This window comes from Phacochoerus africanus, chromosome 4 (assembly GCF_016906955.1).
Source record: "Phacochoerus africanus isolate WHEZ1 chromosome 4, ROS_Pafr_v1, whole genome shotgun sequence".
NCBI lineage: Eukaryota > Metazoa > Chordata > Mammalia > Artiodactyla > Suidae > Phacochoerus > Phacochoerus africanus.
Window position 1 is genome coordinate 61,281,235 of NC_062547.1, and position 21,256 is coordinate 61,302,490.

The following is a 21,256-nucleotide window of genomic DNA, read 5'->3' on the forward strand; positions in this document are numbered from 1 at the left end:
GGTCATGAAAAATAAGGAAAGACTAAGAAACTTGCAGAGAAGAGGAGACCAAGAAAATAAGTTGACTAAATGCAGTGCAGGATCCTGGACTAGAAAGAGAACACCTGGGGGAAAACTGGTGAAATATAAATTCCGCAATGTAATTAATAATAAGTGCCAATGTTAATATTTTAGTTTTGACATATGTATGCTGTAACCATTTGTAAGATGTTAAATTAAAAGAATCTGGTTGAAGGATATAGAGGAATGCTCCATGCCTTTTATAGCTCTGCGCCTCTGTAACTTTTTTGTACATCTAAAACTCTTCTAAAATAAAAAAGTTATTTTAAAGATTAAGAGCTTATGTTCAGAAAATGTTACCATGAATAGAATGAAAACAAGCCACACGATTTTTACAACACATTAAACTGACAAAGGATTCATATCTAATTTGGACAAAGAACTATAAATCAGTAAGAAAAGACAGTCGCATTTTTAAAAATGTATAACAGGCATTTTACCCTAAGAAGAACCCCCCCCCCAAAAAAATCGTATAATGCGTTCCACCTCACAAGCAATCAGAGAGCTAATCAAAACCAAAATGAGGTACCACTTAACTTTCTCTACTTTGGAACGATTCAAAAAACCCAGATAATTCAAAATGTTGGCAAGGATATGGAACAGCAAAATGCTTATTTGGTGCTGATAGGATATAAACTGCTAGAGCCACATCAAAACCAAGTTGATGTTATTTCATGAAGCTGAATGTATAGGTGTGCAGTGATCCAGCCATCCTTGTTCATGTGTGCCAGCCTACATTACTTTTTTTTTCTGTTTTTCTTTCCTTTGTTCTTTTCTTTCCTTTCCCCTTCTTCCTTCCTTCCTTCCTTTTTCTTTCTTTCCCTTCCTCCCTCCCTCCCTCCTTTCCTTCCTTCCTTCCTTCTTTTTCTTTCTTCTTTCTTCTTTCTTTCTTTCTTTCTTTCTTTCTTTCTTTCTTTCTTTCTTTCTTTCTTTCTTTCTTTCTTTCTTTCTTTCTTTCTTTCTTTCGCTTTTAGGGCCACACCTGTAGCATATGGAAGTTCCCAGGCTAGGGGTTGAACACGAGTTACAGCTGCCAGCCTTTGCCACAGCCACAACAACATGGGATCCAAGCTGCTTCTGCAAACTACACCACAGCTCACAGCAAACTACAATGCTGGATCCTTAACCCACTGAGAACCTGACTAGCAACCATGAGGTTGGGGGTTTGATCTCTAGCCTTGCTCAGTGGGTTGAGGATCTGGCATTGCCGTGAGCTGTGGCGTAGGTTGCAGACGCAGCTCATATCCCGAGTTGCTGTGGCTGTGGCATAGGCCAGCGGCTATGGCTCTGATTTGACCCCTAGCCTGTGAACTGCCATATGCCGTGGGTGTGGACCTACAAAGACAAAAGACCAAAAAAAAAAAAGTTCAAGGACATAAAAAACCCTAAACTGTGTATTTATTTGCTAATAATGATGTGGTAAAACTGTAAGGAAAAGTAGGGAAACGAAAAAATTTGACATAGTTCTTCCTCCAGAGGGAGGGGACCATGGGGGGAGGCACAGCAGCCCATGAGATCTTCCACTATGATGGCAATGTTCTTTATTCTGATTGCTGCTCCTTATCCCTTATCTATGGTTAATCAACATGTAATAAACATTTTTAAAGCAATGAGAATCACAACAATGGCTAACATTATACATTACTAGTCCAAGTGCTTTCAGGTGTTAACTTATATAATATCTCCTGCAACTCTGCGAGGCAGGTCTTGTTATCTCTGTTTTACAGGTAGGGAAACTGAGGCAGAGTGGTCACATGACCTGCCCAAAGTCAGGCCAGTGATTAGAGGTAGAATTGGGTTTTGAAGACAGGCCTGCCTTGTAACTAGCTCCATATACAGCTTGTGTTTATGAAGCTCCTTCATGTGTGCTAGGAGTAGTGGACTCTGTGGGGCTCAACCTCTGGGTCTGTTCTAGATACTGGAGATACACAGCTGAAAGGGTTTGTAAGGCACCAGCTCACAAGGAACTGCCTGGTTAGACATTCTGGGAGGGATAGTGAGCAGAGCTGTGTTGGGGGTCAGGGCCCAACCAGAGGAAGAACTGGGGTCAGGGGGAGTCAGAAAGGCAGAGTAAGGGCTCGGTTTGGGGGAATTAGGTAAGGCTTTCAGGGAAGAGTATATTCAAAATGGGCACTGATGGACGAATAGGAGTTTGCCAGTTACACACGGAGTGAAAAATGGAATCCAGTCCAAGTGCGTGCAAAGTTCCACGGGCTGAGTGAAACAGCGACAAAGAGAGAGACCTAGAACAGGACGTGGCAGAGACACAGAGAGACTGGACAGAGGGAGGATCGAGGCAGGGAGACAGAGTCAGAGGAACAGAGAGATCCAGAGAGAAACAGAAACGGAGGCAAAGAGATAGAGACGTAGACACGTGGCCACAGAGGAGTAGAGATACTCAGGCAGAGCAGAGTCAAGACTGAGAGCTAAAGGAGAGACGAAATCACGCAGAGCCAAAAGGGAACCTGCCTGGTGGCCGCCCTCGGCCGGGACCTGGCTCCGGCCCTTTAAGCCCCAACCCCACCCCCGAGCTTGCGGCGCCCGTGCCCCATCAGGCGTCCCAGAGCTCCGCCCGCCAGCCTCACATCAGCGCCACGTCAGGAGCTGTCCGCGCCCCCGGTGCTGAACCAAGATGGCCGGCGGCGGAGGCCGGGCCCCGGCGTGAGCAGAGCGCGGGCTGCAGCCCCCGCCATGCCCCAGCCCAGCGGCAGCTAAGACCGACCTGACCGAGCCGGCCTGCCGGCGACTGCGGAGACATGTCTCTCCTTTGCGTTGGAGGTAGGAGGCGAGGCTGCGGGGCGGGGAACCGGTGTGGACCCGGGCTGGGCTCGGGATCCGTGTGGATGCGGCTGGGCTCCTGATGTGGGGTGACCCGACTACACGCGGCTGGACTTTTGAGGGGATAGCCCTTGTAGACGCGTCGGGGCGCCCGAGAGGGTGATCTGGGTAGATCTAGCTGGGCTCTCAGAGGGTCCTGGTTGCTGCTGCTGGGGGTCGTCTGGACATGGCTGAACGCGGAGGCCCGTGTGGACGCAGGCTGGGATCTCAGGCTCTAACAGTAAACGGTGTAGACCGGATCGTCTGTGTAGAACAGGTTATTAAGGGGTCCGTGTGGAAGAGCTGGGCTGGGTAGTTCGGATGAATCCTGCGGGGTACTTGGAAGAAGTCCTGAGCTGTGGGCTAGGCTGCGGACCGGGCTCGGAATTCGGAGAGGAGTGCGGGGGGAGGGGTCTCTAAGCCCTGAGAGTGTAAGGTTTGGGTAGGGGGCTAGGCCTTTAGGACTACCGAGAGTTCTGGGTATCCTTCGCTCTGGGTGTAGAGAGGACTGGCGGGGGGCTGGGGAGACCACTTTCAGAATTCTGAGAGGGCTGTGATTGGGGTGGGGATCTGGGGGTGCTCTTCGTATTAACCCTTTGGCTTCCCTAGTGGGGGCTGGGGGAGTGGCCTAAGGGCTTCCCCCTCCCAGCCCCCTCTCGCCCCCTCAGAATGCGTATCCGGCCTTCCCCGCAAGGAGCCAACACCTTGGAAGTGCAGTACCCCGCTGCGCCCCTCACGGCCCATCCTCACCTCACCCACTTGGCGCTGGAGGGAGGGAGGGAGAGGTAGGGTGGAGCTATTTTGGGGCCGGAACGCCATCTGCACCGAGGCCCACGCCCAGGCCCACGCTCTGCGTTGGGGTGGGGGGAGGGAGAGAGACGCGGGAGGGGCATGACTGGCCCCCTCCGTACCTCTGACGCGGGGTTGGGGGAGAGGTCAGCCCACCTGGACCAAGGCGTCTGGGGGCGCTTCGGAGTACTCAGCAAGGGATGTCTGCAGCAGGGGTGGTGGCTCAACATTCGGTTTCAAAGATTGGGATCCGCCCCCCTTACCTCTACTCCCTTTAGGAAGGCTCGGGTAGGGGAAGAGGTGTGTCGGCCGAGCCTGAGATGGCAAGCTTTGGAAGACCTGAGGAGTGTGTGTTGTGGGGAGGTGGGGGTGGGGGGAGAAGGAGAGAGAGTGACGGAGATGAACCCCGGCCTCCGCTTGGACTAGGGCGGGCAGGCCCCGGAGCTGGGAACCGCCCCCACTGCCCCTCCCCCGCTCTCCCCTCTCCGGGTGTCGCTCCATTCACAAACCCAGCTCCGCCCGCCCGCTCCCCGCCGCGGTGGCTTCCCGAGTGCAGCTCGCTCCGTGCTGGGCGGGCGTGGACGCGGGTGTTCTTAAAGGGACAGGACCCTCCATTCCTTGAGCCCGTTCCTGATGGGCGGGGCATGTGGTGGGAGAAGGGTCAGTAAGATCTAAAGTCCACTCGTTCAGGCCCTAACTGACGGAATTAGGGGAGTCTGGAGGTGGTGTGGACCCCCGTGCAACCCCCAATGACTAGGCCCAAGGGGAGGTGGAGGTGAACGTCCAAACCCCCTACTGGCCTTTCCCCCTCCTCTGAGTTGCCTAGTACTTGGGAAGGGACAGCCCTGGAGGGGGAGGTCAGTGTGGAGGAGGGAGAGGACAGTGTGGAGGAGGGGGAGGACAGCCCTTGGGGGAGCTCCTGGCTGACTCCTCCAAGCTCTCTCTCTTCTCTTCTCCATCCTCACCTTCGGAATTAGGCTTCTCTGGAATCTCACCCTTAACTCTGACGCAAACTGGAGTCTTGGCTGCAGGGGTGGTGTGAAGCGGAGGCTGTAAGAGGGGTGAGGTTTCCTAAATCAGAGGTCTAGGAGAAGAATCCTGTAGGAGGATTCTGTGGAACATATAGGGAGGGAGTCACCAGCAGGGTGGAGGGGGGTCACTGGAAAAAGTCTGGGGGATGTGGTAGGAAGTAGAGTCCTGAGGTGTAAAGGGAGCATCTGGATGATAGGAGAAGCCGGGGGGAGGAGGGGAGGCTGGGGAGAAGTGGGGGGGGGGGTCCAGAGTGGGAGGCCCTAAGGGCTGAAGGGGAAGGGCAAGGGAGCAGGGCAACTAGGTTGGGAGGGCTTTCCTTGGGTCTGAGTTCATCCCTGGAGCTGAGGGAATAGCTGCCCCTGAAACCAGGGCCCCACCCCTGTTGCCCATATCTACACACACTTGGGCTGTACATTCATACCCAGACTAGCCTTGTGGGGACAGAAATGGTCAGCATCCATCAAGTCTCTATGAAGACCACATGCCTGTGATTGTGCATTCATGGACAGCTGTACAGGTTCACATGTCCATTTGAACACACACATACATATGTACTGGACACGGTCACTCTCTCCACAATACCAGCATGTGTGTCTGCACATGCACGCACACGGATGTATCCACACATGTTTGATGCATGATCACAACATCCATGTTGCCTAAAGATCCCCCCATGCCCTAACATCAAGGCATGTACTTATATATACCTGCTAGGGACCCCAGTCCCAAGAAACACATGTGTACATGTGAGCACATGCCAAGACCATATATGTACGCACATGATAATACTTGCCAGAGTATTCGAAGCAGCCACTTTGAACAGATGAATGATGATGCCTATAGATACACACTTAACATACGTAGCTTCATATGAGTCTGTACATGTATGCAAGTACACAAATATACATTCATAACACACAAAACCCAACATATATGTTTCTACCTAACATATCACTCAAAAGCCTGCATGAACCTAAGCACACACATACCAGCAAGTCCCAGATACAGTCCTGTCCCCCTCCTCAGCACATATGTGCATAGCCTTGCCTCCAAACATGCACATATGCACCCATATACACCTGCCTGCCCTGGTGACATGAACAAATTCTCATTCAAGCACACACCAGTGCAAGTTCTTGTGTGCATATCCTGCCCTAACACATGGGAGAGCACCCTGCAGAGACCTTGCCTCTGTCCCCTCTCATTTCTTTATCTATGTGGAGCCCCATTGCTCCCCCCACCTTAATTCACTTGCTAGGTCTTGGCAGAGTCCCAAGGCTGCCAAAATCAAGTGCCACTCAGTTCCTTCATGAATTCATTCATATATTTACTCAGCAAACATTGAATATCCACTGTATGTCAAGCACTGTTCCTGACTCTTGGGACCCAGCCCTATTCCTGGCCTCCTGCTGGTAGCATCAGAGTGGGAGAGGTGGAAAAGGGTTGGGGGAGCTGGGGAGGAGTGTTTCCATGGTTCTTGTCCTCTGGGAAGCCTGCCTTGTTCCTGCCACCACCACTTGCCTAGATCTCAGAAGATGAGGGGGAACTAAGCAGAAGGGAGATCATGCTCTAGGTGGAGGACATAGTACATACAAAAGCATGGTAGCAGGGATTTGGTTCTAGACCTTCCTGTGTGCCTCATGGCATTTTGCTAGGCCACTCATTGTTTCAAAGTCCCATAAATATTTGATGTCTGAATATTGCATATAAATTAGCAAATGCTTTTGAGGGTGAGTTTGCCTCACAACTAATAATACTTGCAACAAGCCCTATTTATCCAGCATTCTACAAGCACAGTGTTGAGGATTTTTATGTCCACTGTTCTCTTTAATCCTCAGAACAACCCATTTTATAGATGAGGAAAACTGAGGCTCAGGGAGGTTCAACAACTTGCCTGGTGCCACAGAGCCAGAGGAGTATCTGTCTGACTCCACAGCTTAGCAGAAGCAGGGGGTGGAGGTTGAGCCTCCTCTCAACCCCCAGGACCTGGAGACACTCAAGTCCCTTCCTGGCGTGAGACTGTCCCGGGATCACCCTTTTCCTTCATCTGCTCAGGAAACAGACATGTCATGATCTCCCAATTCATCATGGATGTTCCCCTGACCATTTCCTAAGAAGACTTCACAAGTTTCTCTGCCCTTTGCTCCCTTGTTTTTGATACCACCCAGCCAGGGTGTGGTCTGCATCTGGGTCTTCACTTTCTTCACCCTCGTAGAATGCCTTCAGTGTTGGCTCTGATTCATTTTCAGAGCTGCAATCTTAGCCACCTCCCTCTTCCCCCCGCCCCCCGCCCCGCCCCCGCTGCCACCGCCACCACATATAGTGGGCTTCCACTGTAGGAGGCCCAGGTTTGAATCCTCAAATCTGCCACTTCCTGGAAAGTCCCATTACCTTTTCATTACTCAGTGTGCCCATCTGTAGAATGGGCACACTAATAATGCCTGCTGCCTAGGTTTACTGGAACTCTTCAGTCAAATGAGGCATGCAGAGCCCTTGGCATAAAGCCTGACTTGTGGAAGGTTCAATAAGTGTGAAACAAAGACAGGAAAAATCAATGATGGTGTTTTTATTAATGGGAACTAAAAGCTTTCTGGAATGAGGTCCGTGAGTGTAGGACATTTCCAGAGAGCTGACAGCATTCTCAAGCCTGAGGAGGGCTCAGTAGTACGCAGGGGACAAAAGAGGTGCCAATTCTTCAGAGGTAGGTGTGCAGGGGATGAAAGGTTCAGCACCATGGACAGTTCAGGAAGGAGCCCTGCGATCTGCAGTGGACAGACAGCCTGCTCTGGCAGCCAGGGTCTCAGGGCAAGGCTGCTGTGGGAGGCAGTGACGTCATCCCTTCAGTGAACACACTATTTAATGAGCACCTACTATATGTCAGGCCTATTTCTAAGTGGTACCTGGTAAACAACACAGACAGAAATCTGTCAAGGTTCTCGGTGTGTTTTTTACACCTAAGGCTTCAGCCTGGCTCTGGCCATGAAAGTCCTCATTTACTCTCTCCCAGATGCAAAGCCAGCAGGACCAGTGTCCTTATAACAAGGCCATGCCTGCTACTGACACCACATATTAAATACCAAACATCCTAGAATCTCTTCCTGAATTCTCTGTGCTTCCCTTCCACCACTTGCAGTGTCTTCTGACACCTGATAAGCATGTCCTGTCCTTTCAGTCACATCCCTTGATGGCTTGAATCCTCTACTCCCCCACTCCCACCCCAAGCGTGGGGGCCATGGACCAGGGTGCCTCCAAGAATGGAATCTACCTCAATTAGAATCAACAATTCTCTATGCCAGGGGCATACTTACACCCTGACTAATAAAAATAGTAGTGGGAGTTCCCATCGTGGTTCAGCAGAAACGAATCTGACTAGCATCCATGAGGACATAGTTTTGAAGCCCGGCCTTGCTCAGCGAGTTAAGGATCCAGCATTGCCGTGAGCAGTGGTGTAGGTCGCAGATGAAGCTCAGATCCCACATTGCTGTGGCTGTGGCATAGGCCAGCAGCTACAGCTCCCCTTCAGCCCCTAACCTGGAAACCTCCATATGCTGCGGGTGCAGCCCTAAAAAAAAAAAGACAAAAAAAAAATAAGAGTGAGACTAGCAATGGTAATAATAAAAATAGTAGTAATAATATTATAATAATGCTGATGCTAATAATGATGAAGAAAAGAGAGAGGGGGGAATAAGAGGGAAGAGGAAGGGGAGAAGAGGGAAGTGAGACCCACTAGGTCTACCTTGCCCCATTTCCCAGACGCAGAAACTGAGGCCCGGAGCCTGGTAGCGCCACCCCCACCGCTTCTGCCCTCAGCAGCATCTGCCTGTGCAACCACATGAGTCAGTCAGCGCTGATGGAGGGGGGGCGAGGCAGGGCACAAGGAGGCCCCGCAGGCTGCTGACCTGGTGTGACGTGGTATCTCCTGCCCGCCCGGCAGTGGGCACCTCCCCCACTCCCCATTCCCCGCGGTCTCCTCGCTCAAGCTCTCGGAGCCCACGTTATAAATAGCCTAGTGCTTGTGACCTGGAGCTCGCGGAGGAGGGGCGGCGCTTCCGCCCTGGTGACCCTGATACCTCAGGCGGGGCGGGGCGAGGCGGGGCGGGGGAGGGCGGGGAATGTGGCGGGGATGGAAATGTGTTGACGGCGATGACAGTGGGGAAGGCGATAATGACTTGGGTTCCGCTTACTGACTGGGAAGAGAGAGGGAGAGAAAGACTTGGCGCTCTCTCTGAGCTCCATCCACCCTTGGACCGCCCCCCATCCTTTCCTCCAAGCCCTCTCTTCCCCTGAGCCCCTCCCCTGAGGCCGTCCTTTCCTCCCAGCTCTCCCTTCCTGAGTCCCCTCCCCCACTATGAGCCACCTCCAGCGCTCTGAGCCCCTTTTCTTTAGTCCCCTACCCTCCTCCTCCTTATCCCATACCCTATGCGCCTCCCGCCCCAGGAGCTTCCTACTCTGAGCCCCCTCTCCTGATTCCCCATTCTTCTCTGAGCCCCATCTCAAACTCTGAGTCTCCCCCTCCTTCCTTTGAGGTCCTGAGGATGAACATACATTGATGTCCTTACCCTCAGCTCTCTGAAGGGGCTTGAGCCCTCTAGCCGTCTCCTACTGCTGCTGGACCCCAACGGAACCCATTACCCTCTGGCCCAGAAGGGCTTAGAGAGAAGGAAAGGGAAAGAGACTGAGGGCCTGGGAACAAGGGAGACAGGGACAGAGGGAGAAGGGGAAGAATGGAAACAGAAAGACAGTGATGAGGGTGGAGAGAGGGAGACAGAGAGAGGCTTCCTCCCTCCAGGAGAAGGTAGAGGGCAGACCTTGGACAACTGACTTCCCCCTCTGAGCCCCACTTCTGGTCTGTAAAAAGGGGACTCAGAGAGGGAGCTGCAGACTGGGGCCCAGCTAAGTCAGACCGCAGTGACCTCCTCAGATCCCCCAGGGCCAGGTACCTCCCTCTCTCTAGATTTCTACACCGCCCCCCCCCCAGCTTTTCTTTCCCAGTCCCCCTCTCCTCTCTGCAGCATCTCGCCTGCCTGCTCTCCCTAGTGGAAATCTCTCTGTGTCTCTCTCTTTCTGCCTATCTCTCTGTCTTGTCTCCTCTTACTTCTTCCTCCCTCCTTTTGCTTTCCTCCCACATGGGTTCCTCCATGTGTGCGCCTTTCTCAGCCTCAGTGTCTCTGCCACCATCTCCCTCCTCCCCCTCCCCTTGCATTTTCCCCACTTCACAGAGTCATCAGATTTGCCAGCTGGAGCTCTCCCACGGGAGGGAGGCCTGGAATTCCTGTTGGGCACAGTCCTAAGTGCCCTTGAGCTGGGTGGGGGAGCTCTCTGTGGGCTGGGTGGGGCTGAGGGTTTGAGAGGGGGGCTGTGGGACAGGGTGGGGGGGAGGTACCTTCTCCCACAAGTGGGGGACCTTTGCATGCTCAGTCATGTGCCTTAAGTGGGAAGATAGGAAAGATAGGACTTGGTGACTTGGTGACCCCTTGATTTGGGGTGTGGAAGAAAGAGACACAGAGAGACAGAGCTGGAAAATACAGGGAAGACAGAGGGAGACAAAGAGATACACAGAGAAAATCAGATCTCATAAAAGAGGGAGAGGCAGAGACAGAGTGAAATAGAGATGAAAAAATAAAAAGGAGTTCCCATCGTGGCTCAGCAGAAATGAATATGACTAGCATCTATGAGGACGCAAGTTTGATCCCTGGCCTTGCTCAGCGGGTTAAGGATCTGGTGTTGCCGTGAGATGTGGTGTAGGTCACAGATGCATCTCGGATCTGGAGTTGCTGTGGCTGTGGCATAGGCCAGGGGCTACAGCTCCACTTCGACCCCTAGTCTGGGAACCTCCATATGCCATGGGCGCAGTCCTAAAAAGACAAAAAGGAAGGAAGGAAGGAAGGAAGGAAGGAAGGAAAGAAGGAAGGACAGAAAGGAAAAGAAAGAAAAGAAATAACGAAGAAAGAACAGAACGAAGACAGAAAGAAAGAAAGAAAGAATGAAAGCCAAGAAAGGCAGGTTCACTTGCCCAGGGTCACAGCTCCATAAGCTGAACTCCGCTCCCCCTGACTCCATGTTGGACCAGTGCTCACCTTTCCCAGCACCCAGCTAATGGCTCTATCTCTGTTCTACCTCTCAAACCCAAACCCAGATAGAGTGGGCATAATGCCTAACCCATTTGAATATGAGGTCTGGGTCTTGTGGTGGGGGTTTGGTGTTGGTATAGGAAGGCACTCATTCCCTCTTCCACTCTGCCACTTTGGGGAGCTCACTCAGTGTTTCTGGGCATCAATTCCCACCTCCAACCTTCCCCCAACCCCTCCATGGTCTGGCTCCACGGTCTGGCTGCAAGAGGAACAAACAGTACCTACTGACAAATGTTTAGAGCCACTACTTCCCTTGCACCTGATAAGAAGGGGTATAAAAGAGCCTTACCCTCATTGTATAAGCTTTCGGTTACTTTGGATTTTGTAAAAGGTATGTGTATTGCCTACTCAAAAATATCCATTTGAAAAGGTAAAAGAGAGAAGAAATGTAGAGTGCTTGACAGAGCTTGCAGTTTGGGAGCAGGTTTTGGGTGGGAGTAGAGAGTAATGGTAGAGAAATATATTGGGTGTAGATGCAGAGTTCCAGAGAGAAAGTGAAAGTTTGGAGTTCCCACTGCGATGAAGCAGAAATGAATCTGACTGGTATCTACGAGGATGCGGGTTTGATCCCTGGCCTTGCTCAGTGGGTTAAGGATCCAGCATTGCCATGAGCTGTGGTGTAGATTGCAGATGTGGCTCAGATCCTGCATTGCTGTGGCTGTGGCGTAGGCTAGTGGCCATAGCTCCGATTTGACCCCTAGCCCAGAAACTTCCATATGCCGTGGCTGTGGCCCTAAAAAGAAGAAAAAAAAGTGAAAGTTTAATATCCTGTGAGAAAAGCCAGTAAAGAGTGGAATTGCTTTGAATCTTGGGGCTGCGGGGTTATATGAAATATGAAGAGACTGGACCACGTGGGACCCTGAGGTATTTTTGGGTGCACCTTTCACAGGCAAGTTGGGCTCTAATAACCTCCTGGCCTGAACTGTGAAGTCTTTATATGCACTGTGGAGTCAACTCTTCAGGTTCTTCTTTCCCACCTTGCCCTGTCCCCTTTGAATATTGGACCCCAAGCCTTGGGAGCATTTATTAGGACAGGATGAGCTGGACAATTGGGAGAGAAGTCTCACAAGGCAATAGGATCATTGCAGATTGTTTTCTCCTCTCTCTCCTCCCCCTTCTTCCCCAACTCCTCTTCATTCTGAAGCAATGTTGGAGGGCTTCCTGTAGGAGTCCTCTCTGGCCACCAGCCCAGCTCCTTCTTTTGAATCTTGTTTAATTATGGGTAAAGTCACAACTGGAGGGAGGGATCTTTAGGGAAGTTTGGTGGGGAGGAGGGTGGGACAGGGACTGCTCCCAAAATTCCTTCTACCCCAAGTCTGCCTGTGCTCATCTGTCTGATTGCCTCTCTTTCTCTCTCTCTCTCATCCCTGCCTCCCTCCTCTCCTTCTTATTTCCCCCCACCACTTGTTGTCTCTGCTTCTGGCTCTGATTTTGCCTCTGTCTTTATTTTGTTTGCTTCTTTGTTTTTTCACATCTGTTCTGTCTATATATCTGCCCCTTTTGCTATTTTTTGCCACTTTTCTCTCTGTCTCTTTCTTTCTGTGTCTCTCTCCTCTCTGTCTCTCTCATTATGTCTCTATTTTGGTGTGTGTGTCTCTCTCTCCCCCTCCTCACCTCTCCCCACCTCCCTTCCCTATCTCTGTCTCTCTCCACAGTCAAAAAAGCCAAGTTTGATGGTGCCCAAGGTAAGTGACCTCTATTCTGGCCCTGTCCTTTGTTGTCTGTCTGTCTGTCCATCTCTTGAAGATACTGGGGAGGGGATCTGAGCCAGTGATGGGGGACTTAAACTCTATGCCTCCTGAGCAACACAGAGAGTGTCAGGCTTGGTCTGGAATCCCAGCAATCTTCCCAGACATCCACTGAAAATCCCAATGGGAGTGGGGCTCACCCTAAGCCAATGGTATGTCCCAAGATCCTAAGCAATAGGATGGAGACTCTTAGATCAGGCTACAGGTGAGAAAAGTGAGGCTTAGAGAGTCAAAGGAAGTTTCCAGTGTCCAAAGATATTGAGCATAGTCATTTCTAAATCAAGCTTAAGCATCCCCAAATTCCTTGTCTCCATGCACCAGGCCTCCCCTCTCTCTTGTACTCTGAGGGCTGGAGGTAGGGCTCTGGGAGTGGAGGCACCGAAGCACCTCAGTATGTTGGACCTTGGGCAGCCCCAGAACTCCCAGCCCCTGGGGGATCAAAGTGGGGTCATTGAGATCATGGGAAGGGGCATGGGGGTATCCCTGAACCCCTGCACTGACCTCTGCTTTCACCACCAGAGAAATTCAACACGTATGTGACCCTGAAGGTACAGAATGTCAAGAGCACGACCATCGCCGTGCGGGGCAGCCAGCCCAGCTGGGAGCAGGATTTCATGTTGTGAGTCTATAGTGACTGGGCTTGGCCCTTGGCATAGCTGGCCACTTTGCTGGTCCCGCAGGGCACAGCTGGACACCCGGGTGTCGTCTGGGACTCGCTCCCCTCCCTCCTCCTTTAGCCCCATGTCCAGTCATCAGCTCTGCCTCCAAAGCACTTCCTGAATCCAGTCACTTCCCTTTATCTCTGAGGCCACCAGCCAAGTCCCCGCTGCCCACCAGTCTCCACCCTGGCCTCCTGCTACCATCCGCCTCCTGCAATCTGTTCTCTTCCAGGCAGCTGGGGGATATTTTTAAAACTGCAAATCACATCCTGTTACTCCCCAAACCTGCCCAGTGGCTCATGGGTCATCAACCTCAGAACAAAACCCATATTCCTCCCAGCAGCCCCCCAAGGTCTGCCCCCTGTGACCTTATAATATCTTGCTCCACCTTTCCAGGCTCACCTGCCCCAGAAACCCCTGCTTCTGCACTATTCCTCCAACATGTCCAGTTTGTTCTGCCTTAGGACCTTTGCTTTTGCTCTTCTCTTCTCCTCTCTCCCCTTCCCAGCTGACTCCTTCTTGTCCTTTGGGTCTAAGCTATGTCACCTCTTCACAAAGTCCTCCCTGACCACCACCCCTGAGCTGCAACTGAAGAGTAATTTCAGGCCTGGCCATCAATTGTTATTTTATTCATTGGTGTGACTTTTGACACATTTCTGGCCCCCTCCCCTGGACTACGAGCTCCAAGAGGGTAGGGCCTTATCAGTCTCTGTCCCCGCCGTGACCACTCATGCCAAGCACAGGGCCTGGTACATAATAGGTCATCAATAAATATTTGCCTAATAACTGAATGAATTCATGACCCCACTCCTCCCCTCAACCTGGAGCCACTCAGGGCCTCCTATTACATCCCCTCTATTCTGATGCTGGCCAACATGCAGGGAAAGGGCTTAGAGGCGGGATCATTCATATGCTCAAGGATGTCCCTATGTGATTGGATTGAGATGACATTGGGAAGGATGGAAGCACCATGGATAGCCTTATCATGGAGTATTAGGAAGTCATGAAGGGCGTTTGAGCCTCTTCCTCAAACCTTTATCTAGCATTCTCAAGGTCTGGGAGCTAGAGAAAGTGCCATGTGAATTGGGGCCACAGGAGATATGTGATACTGTCCCCCACTCCTGCCTTCCCAGCTTGGAGGCCTGGTTCTGCTGTGATACCCTAAGCATGTAACTTAGCCCTCTGGCCTTGGTTTCCCCTCTCTAAAGTAAGAACCACTGTTTTACTTTCCTGGCTAGGAGTCACCCAGGCTTGGGTTTGAATTCCAGTTGGTCATGTGTCTGAAGGTGAGTGAACTGGCTTTTCTGAATCTTCACTAGTTCTCTCTCCACAGCGAGATTAACCGCCTGGATCTGGGGCTGACAGTGGAGGTGTGGAACAAGGGTCTCATCTGGGACACAATGGTGGGCACCGTGTGGATTCCCCTGAGGACCATACGCCAGTCCAATGAAGTGAGTGTTGGGCTGAATATTGGGTAGGAGTGCCTGGGAGGGGCCCACAGGTCAGTGGTTGATGGACATCTATCTCTGTCCCCTGACACTGTTCATATAGACATCCAGAGCTGCAGTGGCAGCTCCAATCACCAGGATCTAAACTCCTTCATCTTGTTGCTTTGCCTTTCTTCTCCTGTGGCTTCTACCTCATGGCCCCAAATGGCTGCTCAAGGATTACCATTGCATCTGCATTCCAGTCAGGGGAGGGAAAGATACAAGGAAGGGGGTTTGCTCTCCTAATGAAGGGCCCAAGCTGGAATCTGCCCGAGGTACTTCATTCACATGTCATTGGCCAGAACTGTCATGTGGCCCCACCTGCCTGCAAGGGGGTCTGGGAAATATAGTCTTAAGCTACACAGCCCTGGACCCAGCTAGAAATGTATTCCTATGGAAGAGAAGAGAAAAGATATTGTGAGCAACTAGCACTTTTTCCCTAGATGGGCATCAGGGAAGTTACATCAGTCCTAAATAAGGTATTAGTAACCTTGGCCTCCTCCCTAGTCTCTTGGTATTATCTGACCCCCTCCGCTTGGCCTCTAGGATCCTGTCCTTCCCTCCCTGCCCATCTCCCTTGGGAGGCCTTCCAGATGGCACCAATTCATTTTGCCAGCCTAATTTTCCCAATTCACTTTGCACCCCCATAGGCCTCAAAGATGCCCTCTGAACTTACATATACGCTGTCCCCTGAGTTTCAAGTGTCCTCCTTCCCATCACCCCTAAGCCCAGATCCTGTGCCCTCTCCATCAGGAAGTCCTCTCTAACTTCCCCCTGGATCCCTCTGGCCTGGCAGTGACTTCATGGGCCCAGGGGTGTCTGTGTCAGGCTCTGTCTCCTGTGACTGTGTGGCTTCTCAAGCATGGCCCAACATGGACCAGGCTTAGAGCAGTACCAGGGAGGGCTTTTTTTTAAATAAATGAGTGGAGAGGGAAGAAAAGGATGCAATGGTCCAAGCAACTGTGTCCAAAAGAAAACCTTGAGAGTGGCCCAAAATTTTCTCAGTGACCCCAAGTGTGAAGAAGGACCAGTTACCTGGGACAAATATGACCTATACAAGGGACCCTGGACTACTACCCCCATCTCTGCCAGCCTTTCCCTGGTGCTGCAGAAGAGCATTCTCATTTGAGAGAATGAAGAAACTGTGGTTCAGAGTGGACCCCCCTTACTCAAGGGCTCATTTCTGTGAACCAAGGGGGACTGGTTCATTCACTTAAGGGGTTTCCTCCCTGGATGATGGGAGGATCAGGTCTTTTTTCTGAAGCTAGGGCCTCATAACCCCTCACTGGGGATGAGGAATGCTGTGCTCCTATCTGACCCCATGGGTCCCTCTCTCTGGGTCCTTTTCTCTGGGTTCTCTGGATCCATCATGTTGTCCTGGACTGTGACCTTCCTCCTCTGAGTCTCCATTTCCTCACCTAAAGTGGGGATGTGGCCCTTGCTCTGAATGTAAGGGTGAGATGGGGTGAGGGAGATGTCTCGCATGAGAATAGGAGACCTGCTGGCCGGTGTACTGCAGGTGCATCATCCACCCCACCTCACCCCGGACCCTAACCCCTGTTACCTCACTCATACCCCAGGAGGGCCCTGGAGAATGGCTGACCTTGGACTCTCAGGTCATCATGGCGGACAGTGAGATCTGTGGCACTAAGGACCCCACTTTCCACCGCATCCTCCTTGACACTCGCTTTGAGCTGCCTTTAGGTAAGTTTGGCAAGGAGAGGGGGGAGGGACCCTCACTTAGCCCCATGAGAATGGTCAGGCCTAGGTGGGTCCAGATGACCCTTCCTTCTGAGAATGAGGTTCCCTCTCCCCAGAAGAGAGTCTCCTGGGTTATAGCAAGTCAGCAGAGATGTGTGCCTGCTGCATACAGAGTATACTTTAGCTCTTGCATGTTACCAGTGATCTGCAAGCGCTTTTCAATCTAAGAGGCTCCGGTCTGAGCTGTCCTAGATGGTCTTAGAGAGAGAGACAGAGAAAGAGAGAGTGAGATGTAGAGAGATATAGAGATAAACAAAGGCAGACACACAGAGAAGCCTCTCAACCTTTCCTGGAAGTAGCTCAGTTCTCCCACATCACCCTTCCAAGAACCCATGGCATCCCCACCCTTGGAATGCTAGGATTCCCATCCTCCCTCCATTCCCAAGGCAGCTCTGGGTGGTATGGTGGCAGGGGGGGTGCCGGTTGTGGTGCCACCCTGTCCTCCTTTCCTCTTCTCCCATCCACTGAAGACCAGCCCAACAGGCCTTCAGGATGCACTGAATGAAGGCTGAGGGGCAGGGAGGGGCTTCCCAGCTCACAACGAGGGCTCTGTTTCCAGATATCCCTGAGGAGGAGGCACGCTACTGGGCCAAGAAGCTGGAGCAGCTGAATGCCATGCGGGACCAGGATGAGGTGAGTGTTGGCAGCATTGGGGGAGTGGGGGTGGGGGTGGCTCTTCTTTTCTTGTCTCTCTCTCTTTGTCTCCCCATGCCCTCTACTCTGTCTCTCTTTCTCCAATTGTCTTTCCCTATGTCTGTGTCTCTCTTTGTAACCTGACTAAATCAGTGACCCATGTGGTCCAGTCTCAAACCAATGATGGTGTCAAGGAACATATGGTCCATCAGTAACATAATGATATCAATCAACTCAAGTTCCATGTTTACCAAATACCCTTAAGAAGATATAGAGGCCCCATAACAGGTCTTAAACTCCCTTTCTACCTCACACCCCTCAACTTCCCAAGTCATACTTTCAGACTTTTTAAAAATTTTTCCTCCCCACCAGCCCTAGCACCTGTATCTCTGTTCTTCCATGCCATATTCTTTCCTCTTCTGCACTCTGTATTCTCACAGTGCAAAGACCCAATGTGGCCCAGAAGACAGTCTCCAGGAGGTGGGGGCAGGGAAGAAATAGTAGGCAAGGCTAGAACACTTTTTAGTGGGAGGTAGATGGAGAGGGGCAATACTCACATGTTAGTAATTTTTATCCAACCTCAGCTCTCGTCTTTCTTCAGCTCCCTGCCTCAGTGTTCTCTGTCTCCTCTCTCTCCCTTTCCGCTATTTGTTTCCTTCATCTGTGTCTCTTTTTTCTTTCTTTTATATCTGTTTTCTCACCGTCTCCCTTTCCCTCTTTATTTCTCTGTGGACATCTGTATCCTTGCCCTCCAGAGGGAGAAGATTTAGGAGGTGGGGGGAGTCAGGATGGAGCAGAACAGAGGATCATCCTGATCCTCTGGCTTCTGGCACCTCCTTGAGACAAATGCTCTCTTGTTTCATCCCCCTCAGTATTCATTCCAGGATGAACAAGACAAGCCTCTTCCTGTCCCCAGCAACCAGTGTTGTAAGTACCTCTCAATTCCTTCCTGGGTGTCAGCTGAAACCCTCATCCCTCCCCCACCCCATGAATGTCCTATGTAATGAATGGGTCATCCCCTTATGAGTCCTAAGAGCACACAGTATCTGCTCACAATGTAGTGGAGGAAAGAGGGGTCTGGGACTTGGATTTAAGCCCTGCCTTGCTATGTGGCCATAGGTATGTCATTGTCACTCTCTGATCCTTATTGTCCCTTTCTTTGAAATGGGATACCTGGTAACTCTCTCACTCTGAGAGATTTTGGAAGGACCCAAGACATCTAGAGGCTTGAAAAATCCTTTGCAGACTCTTTAATTCTATTTATTAAATCCTGAATGAGGACCTGTAACTCATTCAACAAACTTTCATGGAGCCAACACAGAAAACCCCAGGCAGCCCACAGTGAGATGGTGCAGAGAGACAATCCTGCCAACTCATGATGATAGGCACCCATTTCTTAGATAAAGAAACTGAGGCACAAGAAAAGAAGTGACTTGCAAGGTCATATACCTGGCAGGCAGCAGAGCAGGGTTTGAACCCAGGTCTGAGGGACTCCAAGTTTTCTTCTCTTTCTACTGCAATATATCCATCGATGATGATGGCCGCTATGCACCTCTGCCTACTGCCCCCTCCATCAAGGCCGGACCTTTCAAGATTTTTTTCTCCTCCTTGGCCCTTTGGATACTCAGATGCATCCAGACCAGGTCTCCACAAGTCTAGGAGGTGTCTTTCCCCTAAAAGTGCTCTCCGAGTCCTCTGAAGTGAGGAGAAAATGAAAAATCTCAGGGAAAAACTCCCACTCATGACACTTTGCTCCCACCCTACCTTTCAACCTCTTTCTCCTTTTCCATCTGCTTTCCCATCCTCCTTTCCTGCCCTCTCAGTCTCCTCTGTATCTGTCATCCCCCCCACCCTCCCGCCCCTGCCCCCAACATGCCCAGGACATATGATGATGGAGCCTGGTGGAGGGAGAGGCTGGAGGACTAAAGTTGGAGGATCCCATTCCTACACTAACTGGGGGTGTAATATGGAGAAAGTCCCTTGACTTCCCTGCCTGGGGGAGGGGTCATCACTGCTCAGAAGATATTACAAACCCCCCCTCTGGAGAATGGGGTCATTGAAGGACTGTGATGGGAGCAGGGCCAGGCCAGATAGGGGCAGGAGCAGATGACAAAGAGCACCTGCCAGGTGACCTAAAGCAAGAAGTGGGTTCAGTTTGAGAACAGAGACCAACATTTACTACCCAGCACTTACCTCTGAGTTCTCTTGGGACTGTTTTATCACCATCATTTCATCAAGGAGGCAGCCAAGTGTCAAAGGAGTCAGAATTCTGCTCCAAGTGGGTTTTTTCTGAGATGCCAGATGCTAGAGATAAGGTGGGGGAAAATGTGGTTCTCTCCCTGGTCCTGACCCTCAGGCTGTGTGACTTTAAGCTGTTCACACTACCTCTCTGAACCCTGTTTCTTCACCTAAAAAATGAGAAGAATGATTCAAAATAAAAACCTACCCAATATTGGGGGGTTTCAAAGTTGAGGGTTTCCAGTTCAGTGTTTCTTTCATTATCTGGGTGACAGGGTGGGGGTGGAAAAGGAGTGGGGAGTGCTAACCCAAGACTTTGGAGTCGGAAAACCCTGGGTCCAAATACCATCTTTTCCTTTCTGGCGAAGCCTGTGGTCTTGTCGCAAAACGGGGATATCCCACCTTCCTCCCAAGGTGGTGAGTGAAGTCATAAGAAGTGGTTAAAGTGATCCTCGAGGAAGATACTCAGGGCAGAAGGGGATGGAGTCCTGGGGTGGGAGGAGCAGATGGGGAGAATGAGGAGGACAGGGGGAGCCCCCCTCCCCATGCCTCCCTCTCTGCCTGCTCCCTTTTATTATTTCTGCCCCTTCTCTTTGTAGGCAACTGGAATTATTTTGGCTGGGGTGAACAGCAGAGTAAGTACTCAGCTTGATGTTCTGGGAGGCCACGGGGAGGTGGGTGCCTCGGCGACCCTGAGGCCCCCACGCCACTGCTCAGAGAAGTGGGGAGCCTGCGGCTGACACATTGGGGCCAGAGGATGAGCGAGACCCTGCTTGTGCCCTCCTGCTCCCGATCGTTCACATCTGTTTTGAGGGTCCTGCTCTGTCTGGTGGGGAGTGGGTACCTCCGCGGGGGTGGGAGGGGATTCAGCTGGGAGGGATGGGCATTTAGACAGGAGACCTGCCTGTCTCCACCTGGGCACTGTGATCCCCCCACCCACTGTTCCCCATGTATAACCTCATCTCCTCTCCTGTGACTCCTTCCTCTTTTTGTCTCCCCATCTTCCTCCTCCTCTACCTGGGCCCCAAAGTCACTCAGAGCCTGGTGGCTGGGGAGGAGAGAGGGTCTCAGACAGAGCAACTGGGCAGGGCGTCCAGGCAGATATCACTCTCAGGACCTCAGTTTCCAATTTCCCCTCCATCCTCTTCCTCCAGTTTGCCCCCAGGGGAAGGAAGCAAGCTACCCCCTCCCCAAACTGGAAGATCATCTTTCTCCCTAAGAAATAGCTCCCTTTTCAGAGAAATCCAATCCTCTAGACTGAGGGTCCATCTACCTCCTAATCTCTACTCCACCAACCAGGGGCTCCTCCACCCCATCCTCGTATCCTGGACAAGCTCCACTCCATCCTCCCTCCAAGATCAGGAAATTTGTTCACAAATACAGTTGACCCTTCAACAACATAGGTTTGAACTGTACGGGTCCACTTATATGTGGATTATTCTTTTTTCATTTTTTCTTTTTTGGCTGCCTACCGGCATATGGAGTACCTGGGCCAGGGATCAGATCCAAGACACAGTTGTGACCTACACCACATCTGCGGTAACTCTGGATCCTTAACCCACTGTGCTGGGGATAGAACCTGCATCCCAGCACTCCAGAGATGCCACCAATTCCTTTGTGCAACAGCGGGATTGCCTATGTGGATTATTTTTAATAAATAATACCACAGGGCTATACAATCCCTAGTTGGTTGAATCCCTGGATGCAAATTGTGTATGTGGAGGGCCAACTATAAAGTTACACACGGATTTTTTTTTTCTTTTTACGGCCTCACCTGTGGCAAATGGAAGTTCCCAGGCTAGGGGCTGAATCAAGCTGCAGCTGCCGGTCTACACCACAGCCACAGCAACTCCAGATCCAGGCTGCATTTGTGACCTTTGCCTCAGCTTGCAGTGCTGGAT

The 21,256-nt window shown here is 51.4% G+C and overlaps 1 protein-coding gene across 1 annotated transcript in view; it reads left to right on the forward strand.

Annotated features, from left to right (window-relative positions):
- Positions 1 to 2,692: 2,692 nt before the first annotated feature.
- The window catches only part of UNC13A (unc-13 homolog A), a 70,083-nt gene continuing 51,519 nt past the window's right edge, over positions 2,693 to 21,256 (forward strand). Inside the window, exons 1-10 of the mRNA XM_047774660.1 lie at positions 2,693 to 2,721; positions 3,546 to 3,662; positions 3,945 to 4,012; positions 12,485 to 12,514; positions 13,097 to 13,196; positions 14,570 to 14,687; positions 16,304 to 16,427; positions 17,044 to 17,117; positions 17,990 to 18,044; positions 19,955 to 19,990. Of these exons, the coding sequence (XP_047630616.1) occupies positions 2,693 to 2,721; positions 3,546 to 3,662; positions 3,945 to 4,012; positions 12,485 to 12,514; positions 13,097 to 13,196; positions 14,570 to 14,687; positions 16,304 to 16,427; positions 17,044 to 17,117; positions 17,990 to 18,044; positions 19,955 to 19,990 (751 nt within the window). The remainder of the gene's footprint in view (positions 2,722 to 3,545; positions 3,663 to 3,944; positions 4,013 to 12,484; positions 12,515 to 13,096; positions 13,197 to 14,569; positions 14,688 to 16,303; positions 16,428 to 17,043; positions 17,118 to 17,989; positions 18,045 to 19,954; positions 19,991 to 21,256) is intronic.